This window comes from Trematomus bernacchii, unplaced genomic scaffold (genome assembly GCF_902827165.1).
Source record: "Trematomus bernacchii unplaced genomic scaffold, fTreBer1.1, whole genome shotgun sequence".
In the NCBI taxonomy this organism is placed as follows: Eukaryota; Metazoa; Chordata; class Actinopteri; order Perciformes; family Nototheniidae; genus Trematomus; species Trematomus bernacchii.
The window spans coordinates 9,227,709-9,250,481 of NW_022987698.1; the positions used below are offsets into that span (position 1 = coordinate 9,227,709).

The 22,773-nt window shown below is 39.0% G+C and overlaps 2 protein-coding genes across 2 annotated transcripts; one reads left to right on the top strand and one right to left on the bottom strand.

Moving 5' to 3' along the window:
- Nucleotides 1-1,779: 1,779 nt before the first annotated feature.
- Nucleotides 1,780-17,955, bottom strand: itcha (itchy E3 ubiquitin protein ligase a). Its single transcript, XM_034139097.1, has 24 exons — nt 17,847-17,955; nt 17,011-17,089; nt 16,572-16,713; nt 15,822-15,946; nt 13,374-13,505; nt 12,878-12,926; nt 12,580-12,758; nt 12,088-12,412; nt 11,172-11,267; nt 10,871-11,045; nt 9,940-10,009; nt 9,720-9,804; nt 9,052-9,180; nt 8,573-8,645; nt 8,330-8,401; nt 8,133-8,221; nt 7,827-7,986; nt 7,365-7,498; nt 6,715-6,855; nt 6,092-6,212; nt 5,842-5,946; nt 5,118-5,214; nt 4,940-5,012; nt 1,780-4,404 (listed from the first exon to the last, which is right to left on the bottom strand). The coding sequence occupies exons 2-24, from the start codon at nt 17,033-17,035 to the stop codon at nt 4,305-4,307; spliced, it is 2,697 nt and encodes an 898-aa protein (XP_033994988.1). The 5' UTR covers nt 17,036-17,089; nt 17,847-17,955; the 3' UTR covers nt 1,780-4,304.
- A 1,059-nt stretch (nt 17,956-19,014) lies between these two features.
- bloc1s1 (biogenesis of lysosomal organelles complex-1, subunit 1) lies at nt 19,015-22,714 on the top strand. The gene is made up of 4 exons (XM_034139509.1): nt 19,015-19,214; nt 19,352-19,424; nt 21,250-21,382; nt 22,260-22,714. The coding sequence occupies exons 1-4, from the start codon at nt 19,154-19,156 to the stop codon at nt 22,368-22,370; spliced, it is 378 nt and encodes a 125-aa protein (XP_033995400.1). The 5' UTR covers nt 19,015-19,153; the 3' UTR covers nt 22,371-22,714.
- Nucleotides 22,715-22,773: the final 59 nt, after the last annotated feature.

Genomic DNA, 22,773 nt, shown 5'->3' on the forward strand with positions numbered 1-22,773 from the left:
GGTTGAGAGTAATCAGGGTGCAAATAATATGTTGAGGGTGTATAAATCATGACTTTAAGTTGCATTAATTGTACAAGTTACCACTGTGTAAAGTTGACATATCACTCACCCATGTCTGTTGCTGCTGATTGTGTGCACCTGGTGCCCTGTGTTGTCTCCTCCCCCCTCACCTGTGTCTTGTTGATTGATTAGTCTGTGGGTATTTAGGCTCTGGGTGTTTCTCAATCGCGAGTACGCTTGCTTGGTAGCACATGTCTGCCGAGCATCTTGCTTCAGAAGCGAGTCAAGAATACTTCCTGCCATTCGGAAAAGAAAGAGTGGAACAGGCTAGCAAGTGTGCAGGTGTGCGTCATTTGAGAGGCCCCGCCTTACATCTTCCGCCACAGATTTGGGGAAATTGGTCCGTGCGCAAAGCATTGTGGGGATTTTAAGGCCGCGAAGTCTACTCATGTGCACACTCGATATTTCTCCAAACGGAGTACGCCGGGCTCGGTAGATTTCCAAGTATACTGGAGATTGGAACAGTACTTCGGCGGCACTCGATGACGTAGTATGCTTGAAATAGTGGCTCGGAAGCAGCTTTACTCGCGATTGAGAAACACCCTCTGTGTTTCCTGTTTGTGAGGGGTGTGAACGGGTAACAGTCAGATTGAGGCTGTGAATCATGTGCCAATGATTAATAAATGCCCACACCGGGTTATATTTGAACTCTCTGCCTCTGCCTCCTTGCTTGGTCGGGCCACTCAATTGTCAGCTTCACAGTTTCTCATACAGCATCTCTGTATAGTATGTGTATTCACTCTCTGTCCTAAACGGCTTGTTGGAGCTCCTGCCCCCCCCCCCCCTCCCTCCCTATGAGCCCAGTGGCCGTCTGAGAGACAGCGAGACACAGCGAAACCCAGCCCGAACACACACACACACCCGCAGCCTGGCTGGGAGTTTGTGTGTGTGCTCACACACCGACTCATAGCCTCGCCGCGTCCCGCCGTCAGGGAGGAGAAATCGGCGGAGCTGCAGCTGAGAAAAGATTGAGTGTGTGTGTGAGGAGGTCTGCGGATTGGCCCATTTGGACCAATCCACGGACTTAACGTAACGGCTCCACGGCATACCATTTGGGTATGGGCACGTCACTGTACCCAGGAAGAAAAATAGAAATCTCCAACGAGGCGACGTTCTGGGGCAGCATAGACCGGTATTTTCTGTGTTTCATGGTATGCAAAATTGTTATCTGAAAAGTAACTAGGAGACAAAACGTTTTTTGGGGTGTTGCTAGTGGAGTAAAAGTCTAACGTTGCATTTAATAGAAATACTCACGATAAGTAGAAGTAGGCTACTTATTCCATGTACTTAAGCCAATTGCTGTTTTATTACTGCACTTGCTGTGGCTGTTTGTGCACTAAAGCTTCTTCCCACACTTTAACTTTTTTGTTTTTGAGTTTTAGTATTTAAAAAAATATGGAGCCAAAGTAAGGCTATAAGTAGTTTGTTAAAGCTAATTGAGGGTGAACACATATAAAGTAGTCTTGTACTTGAGGTATAGTATTATCAGCAATCTCAAATATCAAAAGTAAAAAAGCATGCAGAATGTCCCCTTGTGTTTAGCATTATTGGAGCTTATTATTACTGTTCCATTTATGTGGTTCAATTATTTTTTATAATTTAAGATGACAATGGTTGTGTGTATTGAGAATAAAAGTTATGTAAAGTGTGTGGGATATTGTAAACAAGTTGGGAAAATGTAGCTGAAATAATAAACACTTCACAATTGTCCTGCAGAAGCCCAGTGTTTAAATCATTTTATTACGGTTGTTTTTTTTCTCAATCAATCCAGTCCATTGTTACATGAAACCCATCTTCCAAATAAATACCATTGACTTCTACTTATCAAAAAAAGTTGGAGCTCAAAAACAGTGATTACACTATCAACATGATTTACAATGCAATCAGTACAACTACAAACACTATTTTGCATATTTCTATAGCCTACATTAAAATGGCTCCATGATCTGGAACAAAGCAGTGATTAAACAGTGAAGTGGTTAATTCAACCAGTATGAAGTGTCAAGGTGCTAAGTTATTCGTTGTTATCTGTTAAAATATTCAATAGTAAACATTTTGAAGGTTTTTCGGCAGTAATCTCATTTCAAATCTGCACACCAGTAGTAGCTTTATAGGTCTATGTGTGTGTATTAATGCAGGATAAAAATCTGAGATAATGTGAAACATAAGAGACTAATAAAAACCAAGTCAGCAGTAACTGGTTTCGAATGAGGGTCAATACACCTGTCAGGTCAGTGAGGGAGCGCTTATACTGTAACAACCAGCATTTTGTGAAATGGCATTCGGCCACATTGTTCATACAAAATGTGTGGATATTTCATTTCATTCGTTACAGCTAACTTCAAGTAAATTTGCTGAAACACAACTTTTAATTAGGATTGTTAAATTATCTGGTGTACACATTGAAATTATACCACGTAATTTACACCACGCTGCTTACACACACACACTACACAGCTTGATACCGGGACAGTTACAAAATATCACTTTACAGATTCAAATTTTGTTCAGATTTTGTATTTAAGATTGAAGTAGCTAAATTGCTACCTTTTTTTGTACCTCACAGTGTTACCCATTAATATAATAAAGGCTAACTAACAACCTAATAGCGCCAACCGATGTGATATATAACAATTTAGGGGATGTTAAAAACTGCACTTTAAGACTTATACCTCAAATGAAGTAAAATGTTTTACAAAAAACTATTAAATAACATCCTTTGGTAGATTGGTTCCAGTCATTTTTCTTAAAGTAATACTAGTCTACCTGAAATAAAAAATAAACTTTAAGCTTGAAGAAAACAGAGCTATTTTTGGAAAAGACATGAATTATTCTAATATACTTCTGTACAAATCTGAATACCTATCACCCTATAAAACTAGGGTCACTTATATTACATTAATCCTAATGGTCCACTTATGCCTGCAACTGTAAGGGGTCCACTGCTTGGGTGAACTAAATGTATTAAGATATTAAACATATTACTACTTTATAAGTATATTTACAAAAACTGCATTAGTCACTGAACACATTAAACAGTTAGGATTCAGTATTTAACATCATTTAACTCTAATAATACTTAAGTCTGGACATCTACCAGAGAATTGGCTACCTTTCAGTGGGAATAATAGGTCATTATTCAACAAATCATTGTTCTCTACACACGCTAAAACTCCCACTTCATTAGTAACAGATTATAATTCAAAATCAAGACTCTTTCAGTCGTCCTGACTGGTAAATAAGCTGATACTATTTACAGCACAGATCATTTTGGGAAGTTTTCTAATCATATCACAACCAAACAAGTTTCACTACGAACACTTGCAATAATGCAAATGTTCTCTATTTTATATTGACAATTCAAATAAGGAGTAAATGTTGAAACTTACCAAACTGTTATAAAATGATCAAACAAATCATTGCTTGGCTCTATTATTGGCATAATTGTTTCCTACAAAACTATTGCACATAAAAATACAACCTCTCTTGAGAACAATCACAACCGGTCTTCCTGCTCACATAACTATGTGCAAACTAGTTCAACTCATTATAAAGTTAAGAAAGCAACCTGTTGAAATAAGAGAAAGTATCATTACAATTAGCTCGATCATATTTGTCAAAGAAAATGCATATGTGCTGCAGGAGTCAGTCAGTTGTTGAAAAAAATCATTCATCCATCCTTTAAACCAAAAAAACAAACAAAAGCTGAGCCTGAAAAAAAACCCAAACCATACATTTGCCTTTGATGTTACTTTTAGATATGTACTTATCTTAAGTAAAAATGCACAAATATGGTTATTTTTCTCCCAAATAATTAATTCTAGTGCATAGACCCGACAAGGCGGCTCTTAAGAAGTTACCACTGCACAGATTCACAGGTGTACGAGCAGAAACTGCACTTGTGCAACGTTCGGCGAGTGCAGACATGACAGGGTGAGGAAGGCGTCTCTCTTGCCTCTCTCGCCTGAAAGTGGGCTGACCAGCTGCAGAAGGGTGGGATCCATCATGTAGGTGAGCAGTGAAACGGAGTGAGAAGGATTCACAGGTCTTTTGTAGGGTAAATGAATGTGTGACGAAATAGTTGTGACTGATACTGTGATAGAAAATAAAGATTTGTACGTCCATCACCAGTTTATAAGCAGCTCCTGGCTGCAGGGAGGTCATGTTAAAAAGTGCTCATGTCTGAAAAGGATATGGCTCCTCCAAGCCAACACTCCTCCATCCCATCCTTTAGCTCCTGCTCATTACTCCTGCCCAAAGCCTTCTGTCTCCTCAATGGCGAACATGAGCTTCTCCTTCATCTGCTCGTAGCTCTTGTAGGGAGGGAGGTCCAGACGATTAAAGCTACAAAACAAAAGAGAAAGAAAACAAATGACTTTCCAGAGAAGAAATTGATTTAATGTTTGATCGCCAACATTTTAACGTTGCATCTCATAACATATAAGTGAAACAAATCCCTAAAATGTACAGATTTTGTCTGAACTGCAGATAAAATAAGTGTATAAAAGTCCCTTTAGTTCAATGTTGTTAATGAAATTCTGACTTTCTTAAGTGAGAAATTATTTATTTTATTTCAATGATTTGATTGCAATTATGTCCCTGCCTCACTAGTATCACATGAGGCTTCATAAGAGCATTGGCTAAGTAAAACCATATCAAACTGTATTATTCACGGTTTAACGACACATTCTCAGACAGTGTTATAAAAATTAAAATGTCAAATTAAAGCCTGACAATGAAAAGGAGCCTGGTTGAATCAGATATGACTAAGAGGGTTTGGTTAAAAAGTGTTAATCCTGCAGTATTTGGACCTCTGGCCACATACCTGAAGCCTGAGTGAGGTTTTCTTAGAAAGTAGAAGAAGAATAACTGGCCTTACCATGTGTGGCTTCGTGGAAGCCAGTTCTCTTTACCCACTTTCTCGATGCAGAACTTTTGAGGGCCGTTGCTTCCTACATTTTTAAACAAGCATACGGAAAATTAAATCAAGAAATAAATTCTGAAGTGAGTATATACAGTGTGTGTGTGTGTGTGTGTGTGTGTGTGTGTGTGTTTACCCATCAGGTCAGCGAAGCCTCCCACAGGAAGGCGACAGGTTCCTGTGACAAACTGCAGCAGCCTCATCCTCTTTTCGTTGTCCATCTCCTTCACAAACTGTCAAAACATCACACTTTAATTCATTTCCACACAAACACGCATATTAAAAAAACAGATAAGGTTCAGGAATAGTTAGAACCTTGTGCAGCAACATTTAGAGGCCAAAAATGACTCCTCTACTATTAAATAATAGTTATATAAAGAGAAAAGAGATTTAACAAATAAAGGATTGCATAAATCATCAAGTTCCCAGGATAAGCAGAAATACAAAATGATAGAAATGTACAATTACAACACGAGGCTTATGTTTTACAAGTTGAGATGCAACACAATCAAATCCACGAATTGTTTGTTAATACAATTCAGATTTATGATGTAGATGTATCTCTGTTATTATAAGTGTTATTATAATTATAATGATAACATATAATTGTCCTAAAGACCCAAGTTTTGTTTTGCTTTATTAGGGAGTTTTGGAAATATTTGGACCAAGTGAAGACTCAATCTTTAAGTCTTAGCAAAAGGGACTTTACAGTAGTTGTGAGTTAAAGGAAAATGAAATCTTGAGACAAACTGAGCTATAATTGTACGGTATAAGTCTCCTAAACTAAAAGTAGATCAAAGTAAGTAAGGAAATGGAATTAGTGTTATGATTTTCGAAACCGTGCAACTGCATGTACTGACCTGCCAGAACCAGAGGATCTGTTTGCTGCTGCGGGCGTAATGTCTGTAGATCGCGTTTCTCTGCCAGTCCACCAGGTCTATCTCCTGCATCCCACACAGCATCACCTACAGGCAAGAAGGAAGCGAGTGTGATGACATCTCAAATGCACATGATTTTACCCAGCAGAATAAACACTTTAAAAGACCAACACTACCCCAAACATAGAACTTTTGGTGTTCAGTAAATGTCGTAGAGTGTGGATTGCAGTACCTCTAACTCCTTGGCATCGAAGTATTGGAGGTACTGCTGGGGCAAAACTTCATTGAAGCCCTCAAAGAATGCCTGAGTCTGCTCCTCCACCCCTCTGGACAGCCTCCACTCTGCCACCAACCTGCGTACAGAAACATGAAGATTAATACAACAAAGTCAAACATACCCAGTGCATGATTATTAATGGCTGCTTGCAAACAAGAAGGTTCAATTTTCTAAGGGTCAAATATCATGGTTGATCAAATAAAAAGCATTATAGCTTATCAGTCAATACAAAATACTTTTGTTGTTATTGCTGCAGCAGATACTAAAGAATTGGTCGCGACCTGCGCAATACATGTGTGATAAAAAATCGATTAAATACGTTTATCTATTTTGATTTAATTGGGCGTATAAATGCTGTCATTTCGCTGCTGTGTACAGTATGTATAATGAAGTTGGTTTATTATTGGCCTTTTCCCCTCTATTACACATTACAGTGAAATAGGAGAACTGTAACACATACAATATTGTCAGATGTTCACTGTAGGAAAGTAAATCAGCAGGGATAAGACTATCAGTGTTGTGTGTAACGTGTGAATGTAAATATGGAAGTTGAAGACGGGTGGCGGAGGAGGGGGTACCTGATGTACTCCTCTTTATTTTCCTCAGTTACTTGGACGTTTCCTCCATCGGGCTTCAGCTCGTGGGTGGTGACCTCGCCCAGGATCTCCTTGTCCACAGAGAAGAACATTTCCAGTCCACACTCCTCTATGTTATTATCCCTGCAGAGCAAAGAGCCATTTTGATCATTAACAACAATTAAATCCACCTACCAGTCGCCGCATTTAAATGAATGCTATATTTTGTTTGTGTAAAAATCTGTCTTTGTAACAATTGCCCTGGGAGGCAGACTGTTTCTTGTCCAGAAGCTGGTTTGGGCTGAGTAATAATCCTGGCCAAAATAGACAAATATCCTTTTGTTCTAACACATCCATTTGACCAATACTCTGCTCACCTCAAAAATAAATGTGGCACGATCTACACATTATACTGGTATAATTCCAAATGTGTTGCAATAAAGAAAATTGGGAAATTAATGAATGTTTTTTATAAATTACATTGTGTGTTCATAAAAAAAAAATCAACTATGACATATCTCCAATATGAAAACAGTTAATGGTACACTGCAGTACGTTTTGATATACATGTTGGCCTGTCCTTCCACTCCTCCTTATCACCACCATATTCCCTTTAGGTCACACATTAGTAACTCTTGTATCCCCAGACCTACTTGATCCAGATGAGTGAGTTGTAAAACTCTGGATCTATGGACTCCAGGTCTTTGAGAGCCAGAGGTTTGTTCAGAATGCGCTTGTAGAAGGGCAGGGAGAATCCTGTGTCGATGAATTTGCCATGGAACAAAGCCTAGAAGGGACCAAAGCAGAACAGTCATGTGATCAAATGTATTAAAACAGCAGCCACATAAAACAGAAAGAGATCTGATATGTAAAACTGTAAACTTGTACGAGGAGACTGACTGTCATAAAATTAAGATAATCGAATATTTGAATTCCTTCCAGAGCAATAAGGCACATTTAAGAGCCAACATGACGGTTGTAAACAACATTGCGCCATCCTCATCATACGTATGTTACCTCACAAACATGATCCATCTTGTTAGCCAAGGTAATTATGTCATTATATTAAGTTCCAATACTGAGTAATTAATTGTGTTGACAAATAGGGCAGGTACCATGGCAATGAAGCGTCCTATGAACTTGAAGTACTTGAGGTGATCAGGGTTGATGTAGGAGGCAGGGTTGATCTGCAGACAGTAGTTGTCCTTGCCGGCATACTCAAACAAACAGTACATGGGGTTCAGCACTTCATGAGAGAGCAAGAAGAACCATTCCCTGAAAATAAAATAAATACATGAGAAACAAACAATTATTTAGTGGTTATACTGGTTGGTTTAAAAAAAAAAAAGAAGCTACGATTGAGGTCGAAACACACCTCCTTATGGCGCGATTGCATAAAAACAAAATGCTGTTGACATTACCTGGCCACACCTCCGTAGTCCAAGCCTTCCTCTCCGGGGAAAATGATCCACAGTCTCCGCCTCAGATCTTGAGGGTGGAAGCTCATTATCTTCAGATGCAGAAAAGAATGTGTTACACACCTCAAACATTAAAAAGCCAATACAGTCAAAAGAACACACGGTACAACAGAGAACTGGATTTCTTTGTTTTAAGTTACCTGTTGAAATGAATCCTCAAACAAGGTTTTCCGGGAGACGTTAATCTTAATGTGCTGAGGCATCGACAATTGCTGAGGCCGGGGAAAAAACACAACATGTAATTACATTTCTGCTTGCTTTTTACAGAAGTTAACATGAATTAAACATGAACTGTGAACTTCAATCTTTGCACATTCAATTACGAAAGACAGTACAAAGGAGAAGCATAAGGATGATAGCAAAACATTTGGTGCAGCACATACCTGACACCAGAACCTGAAGTATAGCACTTTGGCTTTGAAGTCCCTGACATAGGTTATCTGTGGTCCATTCTCACTGTGGAAAAGACCAGAAGAACCATTTTAAATGTCAATTAAACAAGCATATTTAGATACTGCATGCACATTTTGTGAGTTTATTCTCCTGCTGTTTAGGGAGGCTGTGATCATGCTTTTTATCACAATTGTTACGAGGATTATCCAATGTGTTATCACTCATTTAAATGCATTGAACCTGCATTGATACCTATGTTTATGTTCAAATGAAATCAAAATGTATCTGTGTAATATGAAAGGAGTTTGCAATTAGGGATAAATATGTCTACGTACATTAAATGCATCTTAATCTTAAGGCTACAGCTTGTGGACAAGTATCAAGTGTCTGGTTAAAAGGCGAGAGCTTCTCCAGTAATTTGTGTTTTTAACTAAAGCAAGTTAACTGCTAAATGTATAGAAGAACTTACAGTGAGGATTTCCCCGTGCGAGGGTCTATGTAGGTTGTGGTTCGCCTGTTGTGGTCTACAAAGTAGGGAATACCATCCACAGTGAACCGCATCTCCCATCCCTCTGGTAGGGGCTTGTCGTTCAGCAGCCTGAATAATACCAACAAATAAATAAATTGTTAAAAAGATAAAGAAAAACAAAATGTAAATTGCAAGTGAATTTGAAAAATAAAAAATGGCACTTATAAGCCTGACGATTTTTCCTTTGTGAACGCATTAGCAGCTTATTCATGAGTCAGTGTAAGCATCAAACCATCATGTTTGAAACCAAAAATATAGCTTTTACTTATCATAAACGTAATACTTTCTATACCTCCACACCTCCAAGGATGTTTGCATGCATTTTTTCTATCTGCTGGTCACCTTATGACCTAAATAACCCTATAGTTATATTTCGCAGAAAAGATAAAAGTATTTTTTCTTACTCTAAAATTGATTTTAATTCCAATTATTCCTATATATGCCTATGCTTCAATCTAGAAATGCTTGTGCTGAGCAAGTTGCTGACACATAAGCGCCTCCTACAGGCAATAAAAGAAAACTACAGCCAAAGTAAGCAGGATCATTTATAGTCAGTATAAAAATAGGTATCACAGTATCAAGATGCACAGCCGTAGGCCCACACTCACCCCTGGGTCCTGGGGTCCTCCCACTGCGTTGTCCGAGTCGGGTGATGAACAAAATACACTCTGCCATTGGTGTCTGTTCTCTTCTCTGACATAAAAAAATGAAAATGTTTCTTCAGTATGAAATCATTGCTGTGCATTCCCTAGGAACTTGTATTGTGTGTTTTACTACGATAACAGCAACTCCAGCCAAAGTAAATGTGCAATGATAGGTGATATTTACCCCATCCATGTGGCAGAGGTCCAAGCGGGTCAAACTCTTTGTTGGCCGTCGCCGCCAGCTGGTCTTGGAGCTGAGCCAGAGAGAGACACGTTGTTAAAGTCTTAAAAAACATTTAAAAAATGGCCTTTGCCAGTTCCAGAGCCAACCATCGTTAGTATTATACAGAGGAATCAACCTCCAATCTCGTTCAATGTTCAACAGGATAACTACATTAGACTTCAGAAACAGCAATAAGCTGTAAAGAAGTCAAACAGTGTTTCCTTTGCTGGGTAACATTGAGGTGGTAATGCTTTTATTTTATTTTAGTTGTGAGGTCTATTTGAAGCAAACAAAACATTTGTAATAGGTGTGACTTTTGGAGTGCATGCATAGCCAGTTCAATTAAGTAACTTGAAAATGATGGTTTTGGGTTTAGGTTTTGTAGCAAGTAAAAAATGTTGAGAACTTAAACTCTACTGCATATTATGGTACAGTGTATACTGTTCAGTAATAATCCGTTTACACAGATTCATCTTGTGATGGTGCAGTTTCTTTATGCACACCATATATCTCCATTCATTACATTACATTACATGTTACTTGTTAGACGCTTTTATCAAAAGCCCCACAGGAGCAATTTGAGGTGAAGTGTCTTGCCCAGGGACACAACGACATGCTGACTGCAGTGGGGTTTGAACCGATGCTCCCCTGATCCGAACACCAACGCACTAATCCACTGCGCCACAGCCTCCCATTCAACACATAAAGACATTATTTTGTCATGCATATTCCTAAAAACAGGATCTTTTTGACACATCATATCAGACAAACTATTGTTCGAAGCAAAACATTTCTATAGTTCATTAACCATGAATGGACGGGATTCTTAAGTAAATCAAAGCAATGTATGGATGTACCCTTATCCAGAAACTACTACAGTGCCTGCACTCACCCCATAGATGAACCTCTGGTTGAACTGCTGCATGGCTCCCTGCAGCTGGTTTCTCTGGTGCTGCCACTCTTCGTAGTTTCTCACCGACTCCTGCGTGGGCCGCTGCCACGTAGTCGTCCGGGTAATGTGGTCGACATAGTACACCCTACCCATCGGGTCCACCCTGCGCTCCCACCTGCGGAGAAGGGAGAGAGGTTGGATGGTAACATTTGTTAAAGAATATCAAAGAGCACAAGTGTTCTGATTGAATTGTAACCATGTTAGCACTCGTAGTATAGCATATGATCAAGTGTGTTGGTACCCTGAAGGAAGAGGATCAGGCCTTTCCCAGGTTGTCCTTTTCTCGATGTGATCCACAAAGTAGACCCGTCCGTTCTGGTCTGCCCTTTGCTCCCATCTGCAGAGAAAGATGAGTCAGCAAAGACCAAGCATAGGAAACAGATTTTGATAACTGATTCTGTCACTGTCACTGAAAAACACAATTCGTTAAAAAGGCAGAATGAGAACTATTTGTATGTTCTAGACGGTTTGTTAACAAAAGATGTAAGGTTCGCACCTTATCCCTAGCTCAACGACCACAGAAGAGCACCCCCATGACTGCAGTTAAGGTTAGAGTGCTTTCTCACAGTTGAAAACAAGCTATATTTGCTGTGTCCACCAATTTTGTAGCTTGCTAATGGATGAGGTTACGATCTAGCACTTTGTTGCTACGTTTGTATAGAGGTTGACACCCCAACACTTCACAAATAAAGCAGTAATAATAATTAAATACAGGGTATCTGCAGATACTGTTTTAAATTGAAGTTGTCTGAAGTCCTCACCACCAGCTGCTCTTGCAGTAACAAGTAGTGTACTTTTCTTACTGTCCTAATGTGCACAATGTAGTGACTGCTTTTTCGTCTTTTGTTTTCTTTGTTATGTTCTCTGTATTTTATATGTTTGTGTTATGTGTTATGTGTAACGTTGCTGCCTTCTTGGCCAGGTCAGCATTGAAAATGAGATTTTATCTCAATGCTTTTATCTGGTTAAATAAAGGTTAAAAAACAAAACAAATACAGACACCAACACACTTTGAGTTAGTCATAAGTAATGAGAGAGAGAGGTTATTTTTGTATGAGTCTATGTTCTTTTTCACATCATTCACATTCAAACGTCATAAAGAGGCTGCAGTCTAAAATGATATTTGCAGGACCAGGTGAAGTGCCTTGCTCTTTTACCCTTGTGGTAAGGGGCCGTTGTTTATGGGTGTGATTCTGGGAGCTGTTGTGGCCGGAACTGCTGAGGCTGGAGCTGCTGAGGCTGGAGCTGCTGAGGCAGATGTTGCTGGTTTGGGTCCAGCTGCTGTCTGTGAAGTAGCTGCTGCTGTTGCTGCTGTTGCTGCTGTTGCTGCTGTTGCTGCTGTTGCTGCTGTTGATGTTGATGTTGATGTTGCTGCTGCTGAGTCATCCTGCTGATTTAAACAGCCACTAGCTGACGCCTGGGAGGAGCCATCGGAAGCTGGAGCTTCACTCAGCTCGCTTGGGGAGGAACTGCTAGAAGAGGCTGTAGAGAAGAGTGGGAGGATGGCAGAAAAAACATTTAAGTCTGTGAACAGATGTCTATCTCAGACACAGACACTGTTTCTGTACATAAAAGAAAATCAATGCTATTTAAAAATGTAGAATGACTGGTTATATTGATGAGTCTTTGGTTTCTTGTGCTTTTCCTACTTGGTGAGGCTGTAGGTCTGTGAGGCGTAGGAGGAGGGGCTCGGGCTGGTCTGGGAGGACGCAAGGCGTTGGAGCCCCCTGGAGATCGAGAAGGAGACCCTGTACCATTGGCAGGATGACCGTTAGGTACGATAACCCACTCCTCTGAGTCACTGGAGGGAGATGTGTCCCTGCTTGACCTGGGGATCAAGATATGTTCTTAAGTTACTTGATAGGGATACAATTAGTATTTTCTATGAGTAAACACAACATTTTCCCAAAAAGCATAAATAGGATTATAAATGAAAGTTTACTGAACCTGTTGCCAGTGTCTCCATTTTGCCTTGCGTTTCCATTTGGAAGAGCAGCTAGAGTAACAAAGAAACAGATGACAACATATACTCAAATTAACTTGGGATCTATTGAAACCATTTTTTTCTTCCTTATCTGCTGCAAGGGGCTAAGAACGCAAAGGTGGCTACATATTTCACTTTTTTTTAAAAAGTAGAATCGTATTTCTTGGTGCATTCTGGTAAGTAAACTATGTAATGGCCAATTACATAGTTTATATTTGGCATTTCTACATTTTACTCAAAGGCTGACATATACACTGATCTTTATATGTAATAAGCCAAGTTGGTCAATTTAGTAGCCAGGCTCTATAAAAGAACTCTGAGACAATTTTAACTAAATATGATTGTTAAATAAATATGATGAGGAAAAAAAAGGGAACATGTCACACTAACAGATGATTTAATACAATTCTGCAGATCTGTGCATTGTCGGTGGATTTGTGCATGTGTGTGCTTTCTTACCATGTTCTCTCTCTGCAGTGGCGAGGGTCTCTGGGTCTACCTGCATGCCATCCAGACAGACTGACAGGTCGCCAACAACATCCCGAGAGTCTCTGTCAGAGCACAGCTGCAGAGTCTGCACCACCTCACACACTGGGGAGGGGACAGAAACAGTGTTTGACAGGAGATGAAAATGGGCAAAGGTGTCATAATGCTTCAACCAGGGGTCTCCAACCTTTCTTCATCTGAGAGCTACTTTCAAAAAATTAAAGTGGCCAAGAGCTACTTGCATCACATCGCTTACATTTATTCACATAGCCCTCATCAGTTGAATTAAGCTATACTTACGTGTGAAATTGCAATACCTAAAGCTTATCAAAAATAAGGTCCAAGAAAACGAAGATTTCTCACATATTATTATGGCCCACATAATAAGTACATCACTGAACATTCACATAAGTGTCCTTAATCACCACCTTACAAGCATTTCACTCTTTTGTTAGTGAGATGAATGGCACTGCATCCAGTCCACCATAGAGGTGTATGCTGGACCCACTTAGGTTCACTCTAATAGTCATTTAAATGTTCATCAGTCAGTATTGTTCTGTATTTAGATTTCATTCATGTCAGAAAAAGCTGCTTCACAAAGGTATGTAGAACAGAACCAAATAAAGCAGACATTTTCAGTGCTGCTTGGTGAATGTTCTTATAGTTTTCTGGGTCTACAAGGCTCCAGAAATGTTCTGAGTTTTGCTGCGACTTAAGCTGAACATTATTTTGGAGATCTCCACAGGATTGACACTGAACAGTTGTTCAGCCATCTTTTTCTTCTTCGTCTTGACATTAAATTATAAACCATAATAAATTAATTGTATAGGTCTAGCCTCCCTATATCCGTGTGTCAAAATGGTTCCATCCTCAAAAACAAAAAACTAATACTTCTGCAGTCTAGCTGCAGCTTCTAGCTACGGTCTTCTGTTAAAAAAAAGACACTGAATGTCTTGAATGTGGCATCACACACAGGACTTGAGTCTGAACACAGCAGACAACAGGAGTATTTACAATAGCAATTATAAAAACAAAAATAGTGCATGTGGGTGCACACTTACATTCTCTGTCTTACTGTTACATAAATCCCATGAATGTATGAGATTAAGTTAGCTTCATCATATCTCAATCAGTGATTAAGTGAATAATAAAGTTTCTATCGGGTCACTGTCAGCCTGTCACTCATTATTTTCAGGGAGGGGGCGGGGTTTGGAGGAACGGAGAGGAGACGGTGATCGCGGAAGCTTTCCTCCTGCCTTCACAAACTTTACACAAGTATTTATCAACTGAAAATAGCAAGAGGACATTCATACTCTGCAATCCAAGACTTGATTAAATCCACCAAAAACCTGACATGACGATAACGAGTGTTTTTCAAAAAACACAAATCCCTCCCTGTGTGTCTCTGAGGCGCAGCGACAGGGCCTGATTCAGAGCGGGTCATTCTGCTGTTAGTTCTGGACTGGTGTTGGTGGAGAAAGCAGACTGCTCCGTGTGTGTTGTCGCTGTGCTGCTGTCACGTCTGTTCCTTGATCTCTGCGCCACCGACCATTTGATATTCGTGTGACAGAAAACATTCTAAAATAAAAAAACGTTATTGTCCAGCCGCGGCCGAAAAATCAATAAGCAACCTTACTACGCTATAATCGATAATCGAGCGGCGAGCTACTGAAAAGCTGCCCGCGAGCTACCGGTAGCTCGCGATCGACGTGTTGGAGAGCCCTGCTATAGACCCTTCACAACAACAACAAAAGATGTCAGAGGAAGTATAAACTGCCACCAAATGCACATACAAGAGCCATTTTCTCTAAGAGGACTCCATTTGCTGGCTTTTCATAATGGATTCAACGTTTATGAATCGTGTTTAGTATTGAAAATAAACCAGACTTTTATGTCAAATGGAATGCACAAGACAAGGTGAGCCATTGTATTGAGCTGGTAAAGCCCTCCAGCAATCAGACACACACAATTAGTCACACGCTAAGGGGAGGCTTGTATCCCAGGAGAGAGAACCTAGGGAGTACTGTGCTTGTTGGTTGTTAAGCTTATCAAAGCACAATAAATCATTCTCATAACAAAAAGAAGCTGATATGCACTGCTACACAAATAGAGTCTACTGAAAGGGAGATTATAAGGAATACAATGTTTTATTATCCTAAAATAAATAAGCCATGTGATGGGATCTTTGTTCTGACTAACTCATAATATTATGTGGGAATCAACCGCAAGACCCTAGAAATATTAGCCAAGTACTCTGCCCCTTGGATAACACATTTTTTCCAAGATCAAAGTTTAACTGACAAATAAACTGAGATGTACACTTTGTCAAATAGCAGCAAAACGTTGTTTGTTTGACAAAAAATATTTTCAAGAAAACACAAGATTACACCACCAAAGAGAAAGAAAGTAGTGTGAACTCACGTTTCAGGTCGTTAGCTTTAAGGCTCTCTTTGATCTCCAGCATGGCCATTCCCAACAGGATGTCTGCCTTCAGTGTCTGGTGGCTCCAAACTCGAAAGATCAGCTTGCTGACCGGGGTGACAATTCTGTAGTAAAGTGAGAAAATAACATAATCAACACTGGAGAAAAATATAAAGAAGGATCTGCATTAATACTAAAGTAGTTATACTTTAACTATGGAAAAAAAAATGTATGTACTGTATAGGGCTATCGCTTCTCTGGAGACATCTGTTTTATTTCTGTTATCAAATGTAATTTAATTCAAATATTAAGTGTCAATTCCTGCATTTGTTTTTGACATCAATATCTTCGAATAATTTGCTTGTGGTGGAAAAAATAAACAGATTTTGATATGGGTTCAATCTATGATTTTGAGAACAGTGTTGTTGTTATTATTAATGCTGCAGAGTTTTATTAATAAAACACCCCTCATGTGTTTTATTTGTCTTACCAGTTGAGACCTTAACCTATTTCAGTGGCACAGAAACCATGGTAAAGTAATAAGTGTTGGGCATATGGACTTTGTTGAATCAGTGACAATTAAAAATCAGGTACATCATATTTATTTATTTACCCTTCAAGAACTTAGTTTTCCCTTATGGACACAATATTCCAAGCTCAGAAAGTTTGCACCATAACCAGAACTGCTAGTAAGTATCATCTAATAACTTATCAGCTTTTTTCTATGACAAACACAAAGGTTATACTCACACTGTGACAGCCTGCTTCCATTTAGGACTGTGTGTGTTGTTGCACTTCTCAGTCCTCTTTGACTGGCCATCCACAGCTACCTCAACGTAAGGGCTGGGACCAAACCAGGTCTTTTTGTTTTCCTTAAGCTTGGCTGAAAGCACTAGAATGAAAAAAACCACTTAAATTGTAGGTTGTATAACTAAGATTTTAGAGGGTTTGTTCAGAATGTAACATAAGGTGCATTTGATGAAGATGCAACAACATAAAAATACCAACCACCAGCTCCTGTAGCCTCCCTGTACTGAACAGTGACAGCACATAAGGCATTTTTTCACAAAGAATCATAGCCTGTAGCTGCTTATGAACAACGTCATGCAATACTAAACCTCTACCAATTTTTCCTATTTGTTGTTTCCTAATTTTTGCTCAAATCATGCATAGATTAATGAAAACTTACCAGTGACTTGTAATTGGGCCTTCATGGTTCTTCCATAACACTGCAGTCTTGTTTTGCTGCACCAAGGGACCTGCAAAAACTGCAACCAGCGACATCAGACATGAATATGTGATACTGTGCAGTCTTACAGAGTGATCAGGCTATTATGTTGCTACAGTAGGTGAAACGTCAAGTCAGGCTTTACATACAATATGAAGTATGGATTTATGAGGATGTATAACCAAAGCAAAAGGTTTGTATGATGGTTTCAGACTTAGTTTAATCTAAGCTATTTGAAGATACAGCCGTGCACCTTTCATAACGGGCAGTCCCATCTTTAACTGCTATATTAAGTCTCACTGAACCTCCGTTTGCTAATCTTAGACAATACCCTTAAACAGGAAGAAGGTGGTTTGAATATTATTCAAAGGGGTTGGTTAATACAATTTCAAAAGCATAATAGACTTGATGTTGTCAAAGAGGGTTCGTGGTCCTGCTGTCCGTACTGAAGCATCATAGCTTTATCTGTCAGGTTAGCAGGGGGTTAGCCAGCAGGAGATCTGTTGTCAAGGCAACTTCTAGCCGTTTGTATTGTAACAGTTTTGACTATTACATTGCTAACATGTAGTATTTGCTATAATGTTAAGGTTTTTGGTGAATAAATTAGAGAAACGGATTAGTTTCACCACCTGGGGCAACTTTGTTAGCCGACGTCCTGAACACCGAGGCTAAAGCTAACCGTTCATTAACTAACGTTAGTTATGCTAACTCACTCCGCCTCCCCGAGCAGCTAAGATAATTACATCGAGGACATTTAACACCTTTCTGTCATTCAATCAAGTAATAGATAAACATACCTGACGAAAATGAGATGATAAAGGGCTCAGCACACTTTAGTTCCAGCTATGCCTGGGTTGTTGACAGGTTGCTGCCTGCCATCAGCCCTGTGTTCCGCTAGCCAGAACAAGACTTGTGTTTCCGGCGGGAGTTTTTCACAATAAAAGGGTATCTTTAGAGCACACACATATTGATCTCTTTTTTGCAAACAACAAAACTCAAACTTAACATTACTATAGCTATATGCAGCCATGCATTCTGCAGAATTTAACGAGGGGAGTAATACTTGCCCTGGAAATAGATTGACAAAACGTTTCTAAACATAAAAGTCCACTTACTAGCTTTTTTAGTGGAGCTTCCAACACATTCACAAGGTCTTATTCAGTGAATGGAGTTTACTCTTTTTTTATGGAGATGGATCATTCTTAGTTGACAGACTCATAGATCTGACTCCAAACTTCAGTATATAAAGTATAGTAATCAATCAATATGATGTGTCACATACTATCATAAAAGGTACACTTCCCTTGAGATGTAATCCCAAAATTCCCTTCAATGTGTGCACTATTGCATTATATTCATAAGGGTTTATCCAAAGATTCTATGTTAAATAAAACACTTTTCATGACCACTGTATTCGCTCATACACTCATAATGACAAAAGACTGCCTTAAAAATGTGTCAAACTACATTTATCTCAATTGAATATTTTATTTTGTCCTAAGGATAAGGATTGTGTTATGATATTCTGTTACATTGAACAATTTAGTTCCACATATTCGATTGCATTTAGTAGTAGTAGTAGTAGTAGTAGTAGTAGTAGTAGTAGTAGTAGTAGTAGTAGTAGTAGTAGTAGTAGTAGTAGTAGTAGTAGTAGTAGTAGTAGTAGTAGTAGTAGTAGTAGTAGCGGCAGTAGCAGCAGTAGCATTAGATTTATTATGTAAAGTAGTTGTGTGTTTAATTATTACAACTTTTATTTTGAAGGCTGAAATGCAATGACGTCAAAACTGATGTTGAAATTAATGCAAAACAAATATTCATAAATCCATTATATGCTTTTAAACTGTGTATTATCTTTCAATGCATCATCTGTTGCAATTCCTTCCATGTGTGTCGCATTAATAATGAACACAAACAATAATATTCGATTAACTACAATCATGAAAAGCCATTTGTTTGGGCACGCCCACTCCTGTAGTTCTCGCGCTTGGTCTCGTGATAGCGGTCAGCTGATAGCAGCTCCAACATCTCTGTTTAGGAAAACCATGTTATTTAGCTAGTTAAAAGAAAGAAAGACATTTGCACTTAATCTCAACGAAGACGGAAGATGTTGTCTCGTCTGCTGAAGGAGCACCAGGCGAAGCAAAATGAGCGGAAGGAGCAGCAGGGTGAGTGACTGGCTAACGTTAGCTGTCGTGCTAACATATGCTAAAAACAAAGCTGACGGAGTTGTGTCAGAAGGCCTCGTATGTCTTTAATATTACTGATGGTTTCTCTTGTCTTTGTTAATGTTTTGTTTGCACAGAAAGACGCAGGCGTGAAGCTATCGCTGCGGCCACCTGTCTGACAGAAGCCCTGGTAGACCATCTCAATGTTGGGTATGAAATCCTAGCTTCTAGCCCCCTGCAGTTTCTCCTTTTACTTCCTGGGGATTAGCAAACTCCTATTGTTAGTTCATAGTTGATGGTAGTAAATAAATAATAAACGTACGTCTTGTGCCTACTGGAAGTAGTAAGTGCCACAGTGTAGGAATACTCTGTCACAAGGACATCATTTACTTAATTAATGTATTAAATCATCAAATGTATATCAAAAGTTAAAGTACTCTTTATGCAGAAAGGCCCATTTCAGACATTGCATACAATTGTGAATTCATTAATGTGAAAATCTAGTAGCCAGTAAAGGTGATGATACTTATGTAGCTTGTGAATGTTCCTCTGGTGGGTACAAGTATAACAAAGCAGTCTAAGGAAATACTAAAGTCAAGAATCTCAAAATTGTATACTGATTTTTCCTTTCTACTTGATATTTTCTACGTCCACACAGCAGCGTTAAAAAAATCTTGGAGGTGGGCGTATCTGAAGCTTGGGGATTTTTTGCGAGCAAGGCACCAACAACCAATCACATGAATCTCCCGCCCGCGACATACGAAGCTAAAAAGTTTGAAGTAAACTGGATATAAACTCCCCAAACAGGCAAAAACATACCACTGTCTCTGCCACCTCCCTCCATGCCTGGCTCCTCCGGTTTATATCCCGGTAGGTAAATAGGGACTGGTCATAAAGCACCGGGTGATTCCCTACCGCTAATTTCTCCTCCATTTTTTGGAATATGAGGAAATGACCTGCGGTATGTCTCTCCCAGCATACACGCGGTTTGATTGGCTAGCGCTTGAACTGTCAGATTTGCATACACGGGATTTGATTGGCTGACGCTTCCACCTCAGCTTCAAAAGTTGAACATTGCTCAACTTTGAATCCTGAAAATCCTGAAAATCTCCGCTCGCCTGCCCACAATGCAGTTCGGCGAAAAGTGAGGCAAAGTGACGTCACCCCATTCAAAGTGAATGGGCAGAAGCGTTTCAAGATTTTTTTAACGCTGCTGTGTGGACGGTCCGAACAGCTAGTCATTAGTCTGAAAGCCATAGATATTCAAGTCAAAAAAAGAATTTACAGATGAGTCAGTAAATCCTCAGTTTTTAAAGGATAAACAACAAATGTTTAGCCTGTTTGCTCGATAAACATATCAAGAAATGTAATTGATGTCGATTATTTTAATGTTGGCACCACAGTATTTTGTCCGGTAACAGGAATGCTTACTGTACTCCTCGTGATAAAAAACGCATTTTCAACTTGAAAGTGAATTATTTATAATGGTAGTTTTGAAAGGTGTTATAAAAAATAAAGTTTCGATTTTGTTACTAAATATGTGCTACTTCTGAAAATGTGACTTATCTAAACGTGCGTCCTTCTTGAAGTCACAGGTAAATACATTTGAAGTACTGTGGTACATATTGCAGTCAAGCTGATCAACCAACACCTTCAATTGAGCCATTCAAATAAAGCAATCTATAATTAGCTGAGCAGAATTGGCTTTGTGTGACACAACTACAAATTAAGATTGTTAACATTGTGAAAGTTGTGAAGAAACCCGGACAATCAGCTTAAAAACTGACTGGTATGCAAAGAACATTGTTATGCTGCTCTTTTATAAAAAAGATTATAACTAAAATCCTTTGGTGACTTTATAAGATTCAGTCTAGTTTGAATATTACAGTATGTTTATATAATAACAGAGATGTTTATGACTTAGTCTTTGTACTATCAAATACAAATGCCCCCATAGCTATATTAATACATGATGCTTTATTTTCATGTTCTAGTAGCAATGTAGAGCTTCTTATTGTTGTTTTCTGTTTTCTAGAGTTGCCCAGGCTTATGTAAACCAGCGTAAGCTCGACCATGAGGTGAAGACTCTCCAGGTGCAGGCGAGCCAGTTCTCCAAACAAACGGCTCAGTGGATCAGTATGGTGGAGGGTTTCAATCAGGCCCTTAAGGTAGGACACACTTGGCAAGAAATTCATCCAAAAACGTCTATATGTAATCTACCACTATTAAAACAGTATCATTTTTGTATAAATGTACATTTCTTAAGTCTACTGCTGTAAAATCAATAAATGCTCTTACTTTTTATTACTTTTTGCTAAGTTGGCATATCATATATCTAATAGCAGCTCTTGCAATCAGTATCACATTCATTTAAGTTACATTTTTGACTTATGAGTATTGGTTAATGCATATTCAATCATATCTACTATTATAATCATCTTTGCACCTCAAATACATTTGAAAAAATGTACTCATCAAATCCAGGGCTGCAACTAACAATTATTAATTAATCAATGTATCGCTTGATCTATACAATTTCAGGAAACAGTGAGAAAGGCCCATCCCACTTTCTCAAACTCCAACGATTAACTTAAATATTTATACCCTTTATATGTTCAGTCCAAAAGGATATTGAGTTTAATACTGTATGTTATTAAACTGAAAAGCATAACATTTCCTTATTTAAGAGGCTGAAAACTGCATTTACTGCCATTTCTTAATTTGACTTACTAATCATTCGTCCAAATAGTTTATTCTTCAATCATCTAATTGATCAGTTGACTAATAGAGGCGTTTCCAATCAAAACTAAAAGCAGATTAGTTTCTTCAAAGGACCTCGACACAGGCCATAGATCTGAGCGGATTGGACAGATGGTAAAAGCAATTCATAAATGAGTTTCCACTTCCTCTGATGTTATCCAGTTACACCATCTTTCCAGGGGAGACATGGTGAACAGGTGCCTGAAGTTGTTTCAAGCCTGCCTGTTTCTTCTGGATGTACACAGCGGTGATACTAATTCTGTTTCCGTTCTCTCTTTTGAACAGGAAATTGGGGATGTGGAGAATTGGGCCCGCAGTATAGAGATGGACATGAGGACCATCGCCACAGCTCTGGAGTACGTTCACAAGGGTCAGCTTCAGTCTGCCTTCTCATAAACTTCATGGGGGGACATTTATAGCTGCAACTAAACACGCTGGAGTGAAACTGAAAACCCAACTGACTCCTTCCAGCAAAGATGCAAGCAGCGATGACTTCGCTCGATGCATGCTCACCGGAATGGGCCCACGCTGATGATGACTTTGCCACCTGTCTGCTTGTCTGTAATATCTTTAACTGGAAGGCTTATCTTCAGCACCTGTTAACTTAATTATGTACGTCTATGCTTTTGTAATATAGTATGTCTATGTATGATAACATCACTTTTTGTCAGACAACTTAACTTTGACTTAAGTTACCGTTCAGAGGATGACTATTATTTGTAATAAAGTAATAAAATGCACTGGTGTGTTTTCTTATGAATCCATTTAAAATATATCCACCACTAAAGTGAATTTATAC

Excerpts from the sequence above, each read along its gene's own strand:
- bloc1s1 (XM_034139509.1), top strand. The coding sequence starts at position 19,154 with ATGTTGTCTCGTCTGCTGAAGGAGCACCAGGCGAAGCAAAATGAGCGG. Across the intron at positions 19,215-19,351 it reads TGAGCGGAAGGAGCAGCAGG|AAAGACGCAGGCGTGAAGCT; the intron begins GTGAGTGACTGG and ends TTGTTTGCACAG. Across the intron at positions 21,383-22,259 it reads GTTTCAATCAGGCCCTTAAG|GAAATTGGGGATGTGGAGAA; the intron begins GTAGGACACACT and ends TCTTTTGAACAG.
- itcha (XM_034139097.1), bottom strand. The coding sequence starts at position 17,035 with ATGAAGGCCCAATTACAAGTCACTG. Across the intron at positions 5,947-6,091 it reads TCGATGCCAAGGAGTTAGAG|GTGATGCTGTGTGGGATGCA; the intron begins GTACTGCAATCC and ends TCTTGCCTGTAG. Across the intron at positions 4,405-4,939 it reads CTTCCACGAAGCCACACATG|CTTTAATCGTCTGGACCTCC; the intron begins GTAAGGCCAGTT and ends TTTGTTTTGTAG.